Here is a 19111-nt window from a genome sequence, read left to right as displayed (position 1 = left end):
TCCAAAAGCAATTTTGCTGTCTTGCTCTGTTTCCCATTAAAGCCACACCAACATCTTTTTCCTTTTCAAAAAGTGCAAAATGCAGAAAATGTGTAGTTTTTTTTAAGAAAGACATTGGAATTGTCCTTTAAGAGTAGACTCTGAGCTAGGATTGGTAGTAGATGTGGCGGCCTGTGGCTGTGGTGTAGAGTCCTTTAGTCATTCTTCTCCGCCTCAGTGCTATTCAGAGCCCAGTCCCGTTACCTCATTGTTATTCATTCCGAGTGAGGGAGAGAGAGAGAGTGAGAGAGGGAGGGATGGAGAGAAAGTGAGAGAGAGGGAAGACATTGTCTGAGAGAGAGGGAGAGTGCAAGTTGGGTACTAGCCTAAAGCCCAGAGGAAGTCTACGCTGTGTAAATCTGGAAAGTGAGAAGAATTCACCATTTCATTGCCACTTTATTTTTTTTGCTTTTAATGAGCAGGGCAGTGAGGTGAATGTGGTGAGCAATGAGCCGCAGTGTTCAACTGCACCACATCTCTGACCTCGATTCGTGAGAGTGAGGCTGGGGGGGAGACAGGGGGCATTCAGAGGGGGAGAGGGGGAGATTTAGCACAGTGCCGGGTTTTTACTACCCCCCACAATCGGAGGCTAAAAGCAACAGTGGGGCAAAGTGGAGCGACCGAGGAAGAGAAACCGTAACCTTTTTCACAAAGAGTTTGCAAAAACAGCACTTAGAAGATCCTGCAAGGAGGCCTCTGATGAGCACAGAGAAGGTAAAGCTCTATACACACACTTCACACACTCCTAGAACCAAGTCATTTCTTTTAGATCAACAGGTGTTTTTTATTGAAATAGAAGGAACTTGATTTGCCAGCTCTGTAGTCTGACATAGACATGACCTAAAGCAAAATACATAGTGCAAAGGCCTGGGTTATCCTTAAACTGGAACAATTTAAATCCCCCTCAGAATACATATGTACAAATATATAACTTTGTGTGTATCTAAATATATTGAGTATACATGCATGTCTATATAGATATATCAAAAACATTGCTGGATTTTGATTTTAAAGCACATAATCTTCAAATTGCTGTGTGGATGGTTGCTGCAGGCCCTGGAGCACTTACTTAGATTGAGGCATTATACATACTAAAACACCTATTACCATCCCAAATAGTTGGTTTATTTGAATAAATATTGTTATTTCCAGCCATTCATTTGTCCCAGGTTGAAGGGAATAGCTCATCAGAACCCAGTGTCCTAACTTCTAAACCTCTTAAAGAACAACAGCCGCTATCTGTCTAATTAAGTACAGGTTCCATGAAAATGCTCTGACTGCTGTAAATTGATGAGGAAAAAGAATAGAAATCTGAAGCAAATCATAACTGCTGGTTTATATGCAGACATTTTGAACATAAACACGCTGTCTATAGGAAGGGCTTTCATTTGTCATGTCTATACCACTTTACCATAAGAGAACTCTTACAAAGAGTTTATGAATGGTTTAAAATTAGTTTAATTATTATTATTAGTTTATGGTTATTAATAACTCCCTTAAAAATCATTAAGCAGTAATAACATAAATGAAAATGGCAACTGTGACCTGTTGCTTGCAACATTTATCTGTACTGTTCAGCCTTAGATGTTGCAGGTTACTGATCTTACTGTGCCTTCATCAGTCAACATTAAACCTATCAGATTCATCAGATATTCATATTTATTAGATACAACAGGTCAATCTTGCCCTTTTTAATTAGTTGTTATAGCTGATTATTAATGATTTTTAAGGTGTTTCTCACTTTTAAATAATTCTTAAACTCTTAATGAGGTAATTTTATTGTAGAGTGGTACTATGATGTCATATTTCAATTAATGAAATCAAAAATAGGTGCATATATACATGAAAATATTTTTTTTATTTGCTCTGTAACGCAGCACATTATAACGTACAGAATGTCAGTTTTAATTTGGAGGAATCACAGTGGTTTTTATACACATCCCCTCATTTCAGGGCATCTAAAGTAAGGTAAATGAGGTTCAAGTAGCGTGACTGACTTGGCCACTCATGAATACCCCTTTCCATTTTGTGGTTTGGGTCGTTATCCTGCTGCAAGATAAGAGTCGTCCACTGAGTTCTGAGGCATTTGGTTGGATTGATTTGGCCTAATGATGGTGTGCTTTTCTGACATTAAGACTTGACGGACTCCAGGTGTAAATGCCACATCTATAATCATCTCTAGAGCTTGTTAGCTCTTGTGCATGAACTAATGACACAGCAACACACATCAAAGCAGCAAAATGTCCTGTAGTTATATAGAAGTACATTCTCTTACATTAAAGCTGACATCTTGCACTTTAACCATCATAGTCATTGTTTTATTTCAAATCAAGTATGGGGGAATACAGAGCCAAAAAATACTCAAAATTGTGCGCCTAAAAAAAGGCAGGATTGGGCTCAAACTGGCGGTGGCAGAGTGTACACTTCCTCTCATTCATAACCAGAAACTGAAATCTCTGGACATGGACTTCTGAAATCTGATGATTTGGTCACTGACCGCTGATTGATTTGCAAACAGCAAATTTTTTGCACTGTAAAACTAAACAACTACCCATTAAGGCTTTGTCTTTTTTTTGCTATTTCCCACATTTTAGAATAACAGTGAAGACATCAAAACAAAAATAATTACTAAATTAATTATGCAGTGAGCAAAAAAGTGTTAGACAAATCAAAATGATCTTTTATTTTGGATTCTTCAAAGATTCCTGATGCAGCTTTACACACTCTTGGCATTTTCACCTGAGATGCTTTTCCAGCAGTCTTTAAGAAGTTGCACATATGCTGACCAGTGGCTGCTGAAAATTCCATGTCTGTGGCCATTTAAAAAATCTATATGCATTAAAAATATTTGGTTTGAAAATGCATCCCTATATGATCTTCATCATTTAAGCATAAGCCTTTATATTAAAATGTCTCTAAAATTGTATAAAAACAAAGTTGTGTTAAAAACAACAACAATAAAACAGGTATCTCAATCAGATGTGACCAAGCCTTTAACTATGAGAAAAAGGATGAAGTGCAATTAATTCTCTGAGTCAAGACAGGATAAGACAGGGAGTGAGAATGAGGGGAAAAGGGAGAGACATGATGAGAGATGAAAGTGTCACATGACAAGTGATGGAAGGTGACAGAAGCACAGGGACAAAGAGAGAGAGATCAGAGTGGTGAGAATGTTTTCTTTGTGTCGCGCTCTATCACTTGATATGGGTTAAAGTTTTCCTCCTAATCTCCCAGCAATAACAGCAGTATGAGGGAGCGGTTTGAAGGGGGTGGAGGTGGGGTTGTGTCTGAAAGAGTAATCCGGACTGGAATTCCTCTCCATGCCTGCCAGCCTCAGCCGTTCTGTCCAAGGGGAAGCTCTGCAAAGCACATGCTTGTTTGTTCAGCACTCTGACACTTGCCCGAATCTTCAGACACACTGTTTTCCTCCATGGAACTATGACGCTCTTAACTTGATGTGACGGATTCAAGACACACTGTAGCGCAGTCTTATATTGACCTCTAAACCTGAGCCAAGGAATCATGAGACATTGAAATAAACATGTTTCTCACAAAATGGTCTTTCTTTCCAGCTAATTGATATACAGAAATTGCTGTGCATAACTGACTCAAGAATCACCAAACGAAGATTATTAAGTTAAAATTTAATGGTATTCTATACTATTCAGCCAATTCCTACTGTAAGCTGCCTTAGATGGCCATGTACCACAGTAAACCATGACAATCCTGATAAAACCTGCATTAAAGTCTGGATTAAAATAGGTTAAATTAAAATACCAATAAGGAATTATAACAAACCTGCTGTCTTTATGAATCTGTTGGCATGGTTCTTGTAATTTTTATAAAAGTTATTAATTAGAAGTGAAGAACGTAACTACAATCAAAATATTCATACGTCTTACACTTGTAATATATTATCATCCAGTCTGTAAGAAACATTCTAAAGTACTTGGGAGAAAAAACTTTGTATCTCCATTTCTGCTGTTTTAAACATTTTTTACATAATTTGAAAACTCTAGTTACCCTTTGCATAGTGTTACAATTTCATGATGAAAATTACATTGAAAAATATCTTGTTACATTAAATTTCATTAGAAGTTAAAAATGTTTTTACGTTCTCCTGTAAAGTTACTGTTTTGGAGATTTTGTTCCGACAGTAATGATTTACTGTGTGTAAGGTGTAAAATAAACTACTGATGACATGCTCACTCCCTCTGTCTCTCCCTCTCTATGCAGGTGTGTGTGGTATCATCCTAATTTAGAGCTGTATTCTGAGGGACGGAGGCTGGTCGGAAACCAAGAGGAGCACAATGTCACGATCTGACGAGGTCAACAAAATGACAGAAAACGTCTACAAGGTAAATAGAGCTGCTAACCAAAAGTGCACGCCACAACACTCTGCCTGCTAGCGATGGGCACTCCAGCTCTTTTCAGTGAGTCGACTCTCAGTCTGACTCTTTTGGCTGCCTCCAGCTCTTCACTCAGAAGCACTGACAGTTTTTTGTTCCCAAAAGGCAAGTTAGTAATGTTGTCTATCATTTATTTTTGAATTAGTATGCCTTCTAATTAATTTAATAACAAAAATTGCATAGTGTTTATTATATTAAAAAATCTAATAAATCAGATAAGTAGTTCTCTGGATTAATTATAAGAGCCAAAAGACAGGCAAATCCCTCTACCAGTCAACAACAAACCAAAGTAAAAAATTCTGAACTAACAAGGCACACTCATGAAAAAGGGGGTCCTGATTTTCAGCTTCAGTGTCATAAGATCTACCCATTTGTTTAATCTTAATGAACAAAAAACCCCACAACAAATTCGTCTCTTAAGTGTGAGTCAGCTCCTAACATTCACCTGCCGGCTTTATTACAAACAACACATCACGTCCATCATCACTTCTTTCATTCGGACATGAGAAAGTTCATGATGAAACGTTGTGGCAGTGTCTGGTCCATGGAGATTTGAGTGCTAATCAGTGATGTGTGTCTGTTTCTGAAAATTATAATCTTGCCTTACATGCACATTCTCATGTGTCCCATTCTGTGTAAGTCCCGCACAGTCAATAGATCCACCAGGTCTTTAAGAGACTTTAACATCATCATTGCTTTAACTGACAGATCGTTCCTCTGTACAAGCCCAGTGCATCTGTTTAATCTTCCTCATAAACTTGTTCTACTTCTGTCATAACTCTGTCTGGTGAGGTACAGAGGAGGAAGGGGTTTTCCTCTTCTGAGTCTTGGTTCTTCTCATTATTTTTCCCCTCATGCTCTTAATTACAAGACCTACTTAAAAATCTTACAACTTAAAAAAGACATACAAAGTGAATGTAGCGTACCTTCAAAACCATGTACCATGTGGTACCTTTGAGGGTGCAGTTACATGGTTTGTACCTTGGGGCACAAACATTTACCTGGACAGTACCCTGTTTCTGACAGTGTAGGGAATTTTTCTCATCTTGCTTCCTCAGCTTGATTATAACTTAAAGGAAACTTTTATTGCTCAGATGTTTCTCTGTGATGCTCAGTAGAGTTGATGTCGACACACCTAAAATTCCTTAGGATGGACAGCATAAGACAGGAGAGATAAAGCAGAGTGTTCAGTTGCAGATAAAGATGCGTATTGTAATCCTGGCAAATCTGGGCATAATGTGTGACTTTATTGAGATATCAATTAAAACTCAAGAGGAGACGTGAGATTACTGCACTCTTTTGCCTAGGGGAAATATCTGAGGATCAGGAGACTTACACAAAAGTCTGCTTTGTCTTTCTATCTGGTCTCATCGTTGTCTAGGAGAAACTGCAGAGATATTAAAGAGATCTCTTTTATTTTCCTTTTATTTGGGTGGAGGTCTGAACTTACATTTCTGGATAACCACATATATAAAACTGAAGTCAATCTGAGAGTGTGTGTGCTGTTTTCAGGGTATTCTGGACCAGTTTAACCCCAGTCTGAAGAACTTTGTCACCATGGGAAAGCACTATGAGAAAGCTCTGACTGGTGAGTCATTACTGCTCCGTTCATTTTATGTACACTGATTCCACACACAGCCGGTCTGTGGAAGCGGCTCTGTGGTCCCCAGTTTACCCTAAACAAGCGTTTCAAAGCCTCGTGACTCAATCTGAGTAAATCACTGTGTGGATAATAGAGTGTTAGATCCTAGTCACACACTATGCTGGTGAACAGTTTCCCTGTGAAACAAGTGTTATCCTCTCTGTATAGTGTTATAGCTCTCTGTCTCTGTCTCTGTCTCCATACAGGAGTGACCATTGCAGCTAAGGGCTACTTTGATGCACTGGTCAAACTGGGGGAACTTGCCAGTGACAGCCAAGGATCCAAAGAACTGGGTGAGAGAGAAAGACGGATTAAGGGGTTACTGAGGGGATGAGAAAGAAGGGAAGGAGAGAGGGAAGTAGCGAGAAGGGAGCGCATGCAGCAGAGGGAAAGAAGAGAAGACAAGACGAGACACTGAAAGAAGAGTGTGCAATAAAAAAGTGGAAGGAGAAAATAAGGGGTAGAGAGAGAGAGATAGAGAGAAAGAGAGAGAGAGAGAGAGTGGGGCCTTTGTTGAGGAAGATTAACAACACCACATGATCTCATTGTACTGTTGAAAACAGCGGGGGTGGGGGAGAAGAAGAAAAGAGGGAGGGAGAGAGAGGGAAGGAGCGAGAGAGAGGGAGGGAGGGCGACATGCCAGGCTCCACACACAGCACGCTGTTCAGTGGGGCACACACACGGCCAACACACACACTGCCCAGCAGGACGACACCCAAAAAAACTGGCTGACAAATTACATGTATCAATACACTCTCATTCAGTAGCAGGACAGTTGTAAGCAGTGTACTCCGTTATCACATCACAGAGTACTGAATGTGAGATAATGCTTACGTCAAGGTGCCCGTGTGCTAATACTCACTGTCCTGTCCACTTCATTAGAAACCCCTACTTCCACTCACTGACCAATTTATGAGCTCCACTTACCTTTTTATAGGTCCACTATATAGGTGTACGGTTCCAAACTATAGCCCTGTAACTGTTGTCATGCACAGTCTGTCTTTTATCCTCATTCTTTATTGGTCAGTTTCTGACCACAGGACCCCTGTTGACCAGGAGGGGACAACGAGGAGTGGATTTTTCAATTGGAACAGACTCACCCTTGGCTAGGTTAGCTTCAGTGAGCTAATCGGCTTTATGATACAGAATGTTGTTTGAGATGTCTGAACATATTGTACATAAAATAATTGTTTTGTCTGGCTGGAATATTTGCTTTAGAACCATAGTTTGCCCTTATATTTTGCTGTTGCTAACTGTGTAGCCTTTAGCTTGCTAACTAGCAAGCTAACAGTAAAGTTATGAGGATGTATTAGCTGTCTAGAATAATGAATGGAGTAATTTACTATCTAAAACACATACTTTAAAAGGGAAATGTTTTAGGTCGCAATGATTTCTCTGCAAGTTCTGCTGCCAAAGTCAAAACTTCTGTTCGCTTGACCCCTCACTCCTCTAAGGGCTCATCTAACACACTTCACTTGAATCATGTTAATAACATAATAGAACTGCCCTTAAGGTGGTCTGATGTATCCCCTGAGGGGAAATGGCAAGGCAAAGCTGATGAGGTCTTGTTAAAGCCGTTATTGGAACAAGTGGAATATTTGGGTATGTGGTCAGCAGCGGTCCTGTGGTCAGAAACTGACCAATGATAGAATGGGTAGAGGATGGCTAACACATATGGTGCATGAACACAGGCAGTGAATGTGTTTTCCCATGTATTTTTGTGTTTTGTGTGATCAGTGTATTTTGGAAGATTGTTTTTTTAGTTTATTTCTGTATATCATTTCAGGTGACACGTTGTTCCAGATGGCTGAAGTGCACAGACAGATCCAAGTGCAGTTAGAAGATGTGGTGAGTGAGAAGGGTCAGAGATTAGGCCCAATGCTAAGCTTGATGGAATATGAATGCAGACTCTTATCTTCAAACAAGTGTATGTTTTTCACATCCCACCAAATTAGTACTATAGATTGGGCTGTGAGGTTTGGGTCAGTTTCGAGTACAGCCGGGTGCAGACTTTTACCTTCTTGCTGCAGACTCTAAGCCACAATCATGTTATCAGCTGTCTGTACACTACCTGTGGGCAATTAGAAGAACATTTAAACATGCTAACCAGTCTCTGTTAAAAGGATAGTTTTTTTGAAAAAAAAAAAAATAATAATTTGGACAATTTTTCCCTTAATCTGTGTTGTCGATTAGTCAAGACATGATTGGCCCAATTTGCTTCTTTAGTTTTGCACTGGAGCTATAAAGCCAGTGTAGCTAACAAGTAATAGAAGTCAACAAATTAGCATTGTGCACACTGCATAATCTACATCAGCACAAATGCCTCAAGCATTTGGCACATCAAGTTGTTAAGTAATCTCAAATAATCTTGCTTATGCGGTTTCTGACATTGTATGGTGCATTCAGATGTCTAAAAATTGACAAAAATATGCAGCATAGCATATTCATCTTAAAGCCTGAAGTTTGTCCAAACTGTCAGTCTTTGGTTTCAATGCATCTGGTTAAATACTCACTACCTAATGAAAGAATGTCTGCATGTGTTTGTTTCTCTCTAGCTGAAGCAGTTTCACTCCGAACTTCTCTCTCAGCTGGAGCAGAAGCTGGATCTGGACATTAAATACCTCACAGTAAGACAGAAATTCACATCTTTTTTCAGTTCCACTAAAGTTTCTCTTGAATAATCGTAATACAAAACAGGATTTTAGTTATCTTGTATTTTGGATGGTACTAGTCCTGTTGGGATTCAAATGAGACAACTCAATCTTTCTCCAGGCAACCCTGAAGAAGTATCAGAACGAGCGCAAGTCGAAAGCAGAGTCTATCGAACGCTGCCAATCACAGCTAAAGAAACTACGCAGGAAAAGTCAGGGCGGTCGCCACCCGAACAAGTACGGAGACCGAGAGATGCAGGTACCCAAGCTCAGCACACCTTTTACATCATCTTTTTAGTGATCTACTTTAGTGATACTTGAATAAAATGCTTGAAAAGTTGTTACCTAAACAAATATAAATACTGCAGGTCATGCCTATGCATTAATCTATTTCCACAACAAAAGTTTTAAAGGGCACATTATCATGGAAAAAATAATTTCCTTAGCCTTTTGAAATAAAAGAGTTTGATGTAGTACATAAGCACAGTTTCAAACGTACTGTACATTCCCTAGTCCCTATGATTCATATATGGAAATGAAGCTGTAAAAACAGCTAATTTTGAATTTATTGTTTTTGTGATATCACAAACCAGCACATTTACGTATATTGATCTTTTAGGCATACAGCAGCTTAGCTTCACCCGTTTAGTTAAAAGGAGTGTTTCCACCCGGACTGCTCTTTGAATAAGGCACAATACAAACCAGCCAATCAGAACAGAGGTCATTTACATTTATAATTGTTAAAGGAACAGTAGCAAAAAACAGCTTATTTTATTGTAAGGGATAAAGAGAGGTTAGAAAATTGTGTTTTAATGGTACTTCTAGGATATAAAGTGTTAAAATGGAGTGCCACACAACACACAGTTTTTGGCAGCCAACAAGGTTTCATGTGGAACTTCTTAAAGACCATTAGAGAAGCATCCAAAGTGGCTGCTTGAGAAAATGCCAAGAGTGTGTAAAGCTGCAACAAGAAAGAAAACACTTTTAACCTACTTTTAAGAATCTGAAATTCATTCATACATTTTTATTTTTTTATGGTGACTGCCTAATTCCACATGTGTTATCATTTAATAGTTTTTATGTCTATACTTTTATTCTAAAATAAATAAAAAAGATTAGAAATGAATTTTCTTTACAGTGATAGTGATAGGAATGAGTGGTCATGATGACACAACTATAGGCATTTTATGTATTGTCCAAAACCACTAGTGAACCTACACGTCTTCTGAGTGTTTGATAAAGGTAAAATAATAGTAAATAAAAAAAACATGCTTTCTTTGGATACTATTTTGACTCTTTGTCCTGCGTGTATTTAAAAGAAATTCATCACAGGGCCAAACCAAGGATAAACATAATCTGCTAAATCTTTAGAAACAGGAAGTGCAGCATTAGAGGATAAGTTTCTTTACATTCTTTACAGTCTATACAACTAGAATTAGTATTTCAAATTTGTGAATGTATGTGTGTGTATATACATTTAATTTTTTTTTTTGTTTGAAAAGGAAACTGTGAAGTGAGGACCTATTAGTTTGGGTGTAAAAAGCAGTAGTCCAGCACTTTGTACTGACACTAGGGTTTTGGTGACAGGGTGGCAGGGTGTCTGGAATTGTGTGGCAGGATTTTTTTTTCTTCAAATATTTAGAGCGAAACCTTATTACCACCATTTTAAAGGTGCTTGCTGTTAGCCGACTGAGCTGAGAGTTAAAAAGAGTTTATGTGATTGTATGCTGACATGGTTTCGGAAATGTGTGCCTATCAATGTTATGGCAACATTTGGGTGTTCTCCCATGAGTGCAATTTTTTCTGTTGTAAAAACATCAAAAGAGGAAAAATCTGATGTTTTGGCTGCTGAGGTTCAGATTAGAGTTAGTGTAGAACAGCAGCATTTGCAATTACTCATACAGAAAAACATGAAACACCCACACACTGTGAGCCTTCAGATGCTCTCTAAAACACAGTGCTTCAAATGTTTGGTTCCTATCACGACCACTGTGAACAATTCTGAATCAGCAAGTTTCTCTAGAATGGAGCATTTGACATCAAACCACTCTGAATGACTTTGTTTTTCATCAACTTATACAGAATTCCCCTTTTTAATGCAATCAAACACAGAAAAAGTCTCTCTCTCTCTGAAGTCTCACTCTCTCTTTTATCCCCTCTCAGTATGTAGAGCTGATGAGCCGCAGGCAGACGGAGTTGGACACGCTGGTTGCTGTGGGTTACCGCTCAGCTCTGACGGAGGAGAGAAGGAGGTACTGCTTCCTGGTGGACCGCCAGTGCTCTGTCACCAAGCTGCTAATCAACTACCACTGCAAGGTATAAAACTACATTGCATCAGACTCATAAACAACTGCAACAAAAAGTTACAGAACAACAGCAAACCTTGCCAACTACTTTTCAGCTACCGCTGCAATACCTGGACATACAGCTAACCAACTACACCGATTGCTAAATAACTGTACAAACTGCCTGTGCACCAGATTATTCAGAGGTTACTTTATATTTTAGAAAAAACAACTGCCTAAAACTGCAATGTTGATTTTGCATTTGAGGCCAAAACATCACAGTGTTTTGTGTGAGTGTGACATGAATGCATAAAGATGTACAATGTGGTCCAAATAATTCAGGGAAATGCAGCCCAATGCATCTGAATTTTACACTTTTATTTCAAGCTTTACATGGTGACTCGCCGCAGCACACGGACGTCATATTTTTATGTGTTTCCTTTTTTTAATGTGATTGCTTTCAATTTTAGCCAAAAATCTTACATAGTGCAGCTTTAAGACCATAAACTACAATAACAAATGACAACCCTCTGAATTACAAAACTAAAACAGTACTCTGTTTTCCAAAAAAGAGTGAACAATATGAGACAAAACAGAACTGTAAGGATGGGTCAGTACTGCAAGACTAAAACAGTAGTCTGTGGATGGGTCAGTACTGTAACACTAAAACAGTTGTTTATGGACTGGTCAGTACTGTAACACTAAAACAGTAGTCTATGTAGTGGCCAGCACTGTAACACTAAAACAGTAGTCTATGTATTGGTCAGCACTGTAACACTAAAACAGTAGTCTATGTATTGGTCAGCACTGTAACACTAAAACAGTAGTCTATGTATAGGTCTATACTGTAACACTGCAACAGAAGTGTATCGATGGGTCAGCGTTGTAAGACTAAAAGTAGTCAACGGATGAATCATTAATGTAACACAAACAGAAGTTTATCGATGGGTCAGTACTGTAACACTGAAACAGTAGTCTGTGGATGGGTACTGTAAGATTAAAACAGTAGTCTATTGAAGAGTCAGTACCGTTAAGACAGAAACAGTAGTTCAGTACTGTAACACAGAAACAATAGTTTATGGATGGGTCAGTACTGTAAGACTAAAACAGTAGTCTGTGGATGAGTCAGTACTGTAACACTGATACAGTAGTCTATGGATGAGTGAGTACTGTAAGATTAAAACAGTAGTCTATGAAAGAGTCAGTACTGTGAACACTAAAACAGTGGTTCAGGACTGTAACACTGGAACAATAGTTTATGGATGGGTCAGTACTGTAAGACTAAGACAATTTATGTATAGTTCAGTACATAAAGACTCAAACACTAGTCTAGGGATGAGTCAGTATTGTAACATGCAACAGTAGCCTATGGGTGGGCCAGTACTGAAAGACTAAAACTGTAGTCTATGGGTGGATCAGTACAGTAACGCATGCTTCTCTGCAGGTGCGGGAACTCCTGTCCCAGAAGTTGTCGTCATGGCAGCAGTCCTGCTCCCAACCTACCAAACTCCCAGAGCGAGCACTCAACTTGCTGCGGCACACGGCTCCTCAGGGCTCCGGGGCTGCTGGGATAGCAGAGGTCCTCAGACATGCCAAACTGGGCACTGCTCAGTCTGGAGAGCAGGTGCGGCATTCAAGTTCATCTGAGCCTCTCCGTAGTGCCACCGTAGTACCAAATGATGCACCAGTTTTACTGTTTATCTTTATACCTCTCAATTATTAGCATGTTTTTTCATCTTCTGCCTTGTCTGTACTAGAAATGTTGTTTCAATGAATATATTTAATTTCTATTTTGATAGTGTTAATGATGCTAATAATATTGTTAAGGATGATAAAAAAGAATGACATGAATCAGACTGGTTGCCTCATTGCTTTGTCTTCTAGAGGTTGTCCATACAGGAAGTCCCTCCCTTGCTTAACGGTGAGGCCAGCAACCGCTCTCAGCAGCAGCAGCAGCAGCAACAACGGGGGTCTCAGTCAGGCTCCTCTGATCCCAGCCCTTCCTCTCTCCCTGCACCGTCTGCAACCAGCACACCTCAACACAGCTCCCCCAACGGCCCCACCCTCAGTGCCAGCGCCTCCGCCAGTCCCGCCCAGTCCCAGTCCAGTCTACAGTCTCCACCTGCCACCATTTCTGCCTCTCTTTCTCTCAGCCCCACCTCCCTACAGAGCCTGGCTCTCCCCCCGAATGCTCCACACAGTCCTCCTCTTCCCCACAGTGCCCCTCTCTCCCGTGCACTCACACCTGTGCCCTTTGCTCTCCAGCAGGGCGGCGCTACCTCTCCACCTCTCCACAATCCTCTGATCCTCAAGGCTACTGAACTCTATGCAACTTCTACACTGCCGTTGCCAAGGAGACAGCCCAGTGAGACACGGACTGGGATCTTCGGTAAGGCTCACAACTCTTGTCCTCATCCTCTCTCTTTTTTTTTCTCTCTATTTATCTTTCATGTCATGTTTCTCTCTACTTTTTTATATCCTGGTCTCTATCTTTATCTTTCTCTCTGCCTCCCTCTTCATCTCTGTCTCTTTCTCTTTTCCCACTGCAGGTTCTTCTCTTCCTCGAGTACTTCCTCTCTCTCCTCCTCCTCGTGTTGAGGCGCTGTTCCCCCACTCCCCAAGCTCTGCTGAAGGAGGTGTAGGACTAGAAAGAGGAGGAGGAGGAGGCTCCTGCCTGCTGTCCTTCCTCCCTGGAGACACCCTGAGTCTACTGATCAGCGAGCCGAGAGATGGCTGGCACTATGGGCAGAATGAGAGGACGGGACGGTACGGGCTATCAATACCAACATTAATCAGGCAGTCAGTTACTTCACCACTTAAGGCAAGACATGCTGTTACTGCAGCGGAGTTACCTGAGTGGAAGATAGGCTAGATGGAGTGATGTAAACAATTAAACACTGTGCTGATCCTCACTGTCCAGAAGCAAATGTATCATTGTAGCTTTCCAAAGGATCCATATCTATATCAGACACAAAAACACCTGTATATTTTATAGAATATAGAAAAGAAAATTGGAAAATTGTTATTAAAAAAATAATTATGATACATAAAACCACACACGTTATACATCGGAACAGAATAAAATACAAAAAAGAAGATATACCCATTAAAACAGAACTGTCGGACTCAATCATCATGACGCTGGCCTTGTCATAGTTTTAATCATTGCTGTGTAGAATAGTAGGTTGATATTCATCAGCCAGTTTGACACTGCTGTCTTATTCTCTTTTACAAAGGAAAGGCTGGTTTCCCTTCTCCTACACACAGCCGTTCCCAAACACACCTGAACAGCAAGATATCAGGTCTGTCTTGACCTTTATTGACCTTTATTTCAATAAACTGTGGGTGACTTTGCTTAAAAAAATTGCAAAATGTTTTGACAGTTTCCAAATACCAACTGGGTCTCTCTTTCTCTTTCTCTCTCCCTGTTTCTCTCTCTCTCTTTCCCTCTCCTAGCCTCCCTCTACTGTCTAAGCTGAACAGCACGAGCACAGGACAGTTGGACAGACTGCCCCCTGGTGGCGAGCTGAAGCAGGCCAGCCCAGATTCGGAAGATGACAGGAGTGTGGTGTCCCAGCGCATTAGCACCTTCAGGCCACGACCCTACAGCATGATGAACCCTGACACCAAACAGCTCAGCCCCAGACTGTCTGCTGACCGACTCAAGGACAAAGTGAGATAAACCATCTTTCCGCACTTCAGTACAGCAATGCAGTGGTTCTTAAACTTGACCCTGCGCCCCTGCCCTGCATATTTTGGTGTGAGTGAGTGGCTAAATATTCCTGGTTGATAACTGGACTTTAGATCACAGGGTTGTTAGTACTAGGACGCTGTGCTACAGCCAGTCTGCACATTGTTTTTTTGCCAGTATGCGCTGGCAAAGGATTATGAATTTATTTCCAAAAACAAACATTTTAAAAGTCCCCCAACAAGTAGTTTTCAGCAGTCAACAAGGGTAAGACTGTTGAAAATGTCTTATTACATAGTTTTTATGTTTTCACTATTAATCTAAAATGTGTGGAATTATACAAATAAGAAAAACCCTTTTTCTGTAAGTAGACATGTCCCTAATTTGACAGGTGCTATAACATTATGGCATCTGTATTACTGACAGTAAAACCACTTGTGTTAAATTGAGACCAACAGTGAACATTTGATTCCGGCATGTTTATCTAATGTCATATCTAATGTGTAGACAGGCGGGTCTCAGATGTCCACTGCAGGTTAATTTGACGCTGCAGGTTTTACTGTGTTAAGTGTACATAGACAATAAAATACTTGCATTCGCAGTGTGTGTTGAGGCCCATTTTTTTTCTCTTCATCTTCTCCCAGCTGCCTGCCGAGCGCTCCTCTCCCCCTCCGTCCCCCAACAGGTAACTCAGCCAGGACTGAAAGTGATCTTCATGAAAAAATGTATCTGATTAATCAGCCAGAATTACTAACATGCACATTTCCCATGCAGGACCAATCCGTTTGCTCACATTCGACTGAGGAAGACTGTGACCAACGACCGCTCAGCTCCCCTCATCGACTAGAGTCTCTGTGTTACAGTATGGTTCAGGCCTAGTTCAGAGGGCATTTGTTGCACACAACTTTATGTGCCAACACTTAAAAACAACTACCCCATCAGTGTTAGTTAGAGCGAACCTGTTCTGTAGAGAGATAAACATTTGAACTTGTACAAAACAACATGTATGAAGAAATTTATCAGTAAGCACATCAACAGAGATTTGATGTATATCATTTAAAATATATCAACTGATTCCCAGAGTGTTTTCCTGATTCTCCTTGAAGATACAATAGTTTAAAGGCACATCAGCAGGAAACATATGAAGAATTTAACCCCTTTTGTAAAAGAAGCACTTGTTCTGTATGACAGCTGTAAGTTAAAAACACAGGACAGCTCTGACTTCTTATTTTAAACAGCCCTAAATCTAACTGAAATGTTTCAAATAAATAAAACAAATATTTATTAGCAATGTCAGGGCAGAGAATCCAGTGTTTTGGAATTATAGCTGACATCCACCAAAGTGCTGCTTTTACACTGGGGTGATTAATGTTTTGCTTCTGTAATATTACCAGTCTAGGTTTTAGCAATTGAAAAAAATGCAAGAGAAAATGCGAAAGGCAGCTATGCCACATCATCCTTATGGTTTTGAGTTTGCTGAGCTGAGTCTAAGATTCAGCGCATATATATTGAGAATATACAATATTTCGTTCAATCTAACAGTGTGAACTAAACTGCTATGTAAATGGAAACTCATTAGCAGATTAAACTGAGACAGGACTGGTTCCTGTTGCAGTTTTACTGTGTATTCTGCATTCACAGCACAGTCACATCCCCCAAGAAAATGTGTGAGTGACTGAAATTTGGGGACATTTTTGTGACACGTTCAACCTTTTTTTAACAAAATGTTTTGCCTGTTTTTTACTTACCATGCAGAATTTGTTTTTCATTTCATTTTCATATGCATATCCACATAATCTAAAGAAAATGTTTTTTTTACAGAGCTGTTTGTATGTGTGCAAACCACCCCAACATGTAGGATAAGACATCAGTACTTTATCTACTTTTTGTTTTTTTGTTTAAATTGCTTACTTGCAATTAATTCAGGCCAGAGGTGAGAACATATTTTAAGTTTTATTTTATATTATGAAGGCTGGGAGTTTCAGAGCATTTCTTGGGATTCCTGATTTTGGTCGGCGAGGAGAGGTGAGAAAAAGCTGAAGGATGTGGAATGTGAAAAGTGCAGAAGGGTGTTCCTTATGAGAGTGAAAGGACTGTGGGATGTTGGAGGTTAATGAAGGTTATTGATAAGAAGACTCTGCTCAGGTCTCTCTGCTTCCCCAGTAATGAATAACCATGTTTTTTCCTAATATCCCCCAAAACAAGCCATACTAAGCATGTAGTATTGAGTTGCACAGACCCTTGATAGGGCCACAAAGGCTAAGAGTGAGTTGTGAAGGTCATGGCTTTGTGAAGGTCATGGAGACGGTACTTCTGTCTGGAAGTGGGTGAGAAAGGTTTAGAAAGTGAGGGAATGTTAGAGGAAGTGCTGAATGAAAGTGTAGAGCTAAAACAAGTAGATAAGAACATCTTCACTGTCCTGCTTCAGCATATCTTTGGCTTTTGACTCTCATTACTGTGAGAGAAAGGAAACAACATTTGGATGATGTTTGTGTCTTACAATTTGAGAGACATACGTATTGTAACTGATTTTAATGACTTTTTTGATTTAATTCTTTGTTGCATATAAATTATATAAATAAGGGGTTGAAATGATTAATTGAACTCCAAGGAACGTCCAAGAAAATGCGTTTGTTGCTAACACTGTAAACATGGAGTAGATTAGAATCCGAATGTCTACGATAATGATAATGAAAATGTACTGAATGTAGTAAAACTCTTTCATGGCATTAATAAGAATGATAACCTGTGATTTATGTCACTTTTTAAGTGCAATTGCTTCAGTAAGTTATTGTGGATTCAGTTTTATCAGTTTATCAATCAACGATTGAGGCACAAGGTCTGCTAGAGAATTTTTCTCTCTTTTATGTGTTTCTTCCATTGAGTATATCAGACCGAAAGGAAATTCACATTAATTTTAAACATTAATTATGTATTAATCAGTGTTATGTATAAATGTTTCCTGAAATCTGAGTTATGTGTCCATTAATTTGTGTCTTGTAGAGCAAACAGAGGAAACTTTATGGTTCCCACTCGCAGCTGTACAGTTCTGGTCCTCAGATTAAGAACCAATGGATATTTCTCACATAAAGAGTTATGTCTTTGTCGCCATGCGCATGTACATGATTACACACTGTAAACTGTTCAGTAATAGTAATCATTTGTCAAGATTTATTAGCCTCTTGTACAGTTTCTTGCTGGTTCATCAAACTATTTTTGCGTATTGCAGTGTGTAGGGTCACTGCTCTGTGTCTATCAATGTCCACCAGGAAGGTCAGTGAAGCTTGTTCATCTTCAGGCATCAGACTGTATATTTGGGCTCATCTGGGAGGCCTGAGATTCACAGTTTAATCGAGAGTTCATCCTGTCTGTCAGCTTGTTTCCTCTTTTGTGTAAGAATTAAAATAAACTATGTTAATCTCTACTGTCTACTCTACTTTTCTCATTAAAATGTCAATCTTACAGCAATGGAAGAAAGTAACATGGATCACACTACCAAACTGTTAGAGTTGCAAGTACATTGGAGACTTTTAACTGATTTGGACTTCAGACTAAAGGTCTTTTGCACCAGTCAGTGATCCTATACCTTAATTAGGTTTATTTTTATTAAAACAAATTACAGAATATTCCATTTTATCATCCAAATTTATCTACCAAAACAATCTCAAGAATACTGACACTTTACCAAATGTTTCATTAGTGCCTTATAGTAATGAATGATTCACCGCCCTAATAATACCTGCTCTGTAATGGCCCTGAACATTGAAGAACAAGGTAAAAGAAGGCTAACAAAGTATGTAGAGAAACAGATGGGAGTAAGTCTGTAATTGTAGAACTACAATGTGCAAGTATATGGTTAGTGAAGCTGATAAAATAGACAATGAGTGTAGAAACAAGGAGGTGTATTAAATAAAGTGGCCAGTCAATGTATGTAATGCAATGTTTGGTGAGTTGCAGTTATACACTCTTTGGATGAAGCCACCAGAAGAAGCTAGACAGCTCTTTAAAAAGACAAGAGGGTCAGTTGAACTCAAAGAACAGGCCAATTTGTTCAGACCATAACAGCCTTTTGAAAAGGAATGAAGTTGCAGTCTATCTCCTTATTTATGACAGACCTGTATGGCTAATCATGTTGCCTTTTCATTTGTCTATTCCCTGCAGCTATTAGCTTAACACACACACACACAACACACACACACACACACATACACACACACATACACATATATATATAATATATATATATATATTTTTTTTCATCAGTCACTTCAAACTGTATTTTGACATCTGAAAGATGCTAGAATAATGTTTTATAAAGTACACTTACTTATATTACAGCTACGGGATCTGGTAATACCATTAGGGGCAAGGCAGTGAAATAAAAATGGATTGGAGAG

General features: G+C 39.4%; 1 protein-coding gene across 1 annotated transcript; it reads left to right on the top strand.

The window, feature by feature from the left end:
- Positions 1–307: 307 nt before the first annotated feature.
- Positions 308–15843, top strand: zgc:158689 (uncharacterized protein LOC791177 homolog). The gene is made up of 15 exons (XM_036588597.1): positions 308–753; positions 4276–4397; positions 5961–6036; positions 6297–6383; positions 7877–7938; positions 8646–8717; positions 8863–9000; positions 10905–11057; positions 12471–12650; positions 12911–13415; positions 13576–13792; positions 14263–14328; positions 14483–14699; positions 15359–15399; positions 15489–15843. Exons 2-15 carry the CDS (start codon positions 4350–4352, stop codon positions 15559–15561), a joined length of 1935 nt encoding a protein of 644 aa, XP_036444490.1. The 5' UTR covers positions 308–753; positions 4276–4349; the 3' UTR covers positions 15562–15843.
- Positions 15844–19111: the final 3268 nt, after the last annotated feature.

The sequence above is a fragment of the Colossoma macropomum genome, unplaced genomic scaffold (genome assembly GCF_904425465.1).
Source record: "Colossoma macropomum unplaced genomic scaffold, Colossoma_macropomum, whole genome shotgun sequence".
Taxonomy (NCBI): domain Eukaryota; kingdom Metazoa; phylum Chordata; class Actinopteri; order Characiformes; family Serrasalmidae; genus Colossoma; species Colossoma macropomum.
This window is presented reverse-complemented; position numbering and strand designations above follow the sequence as displayed.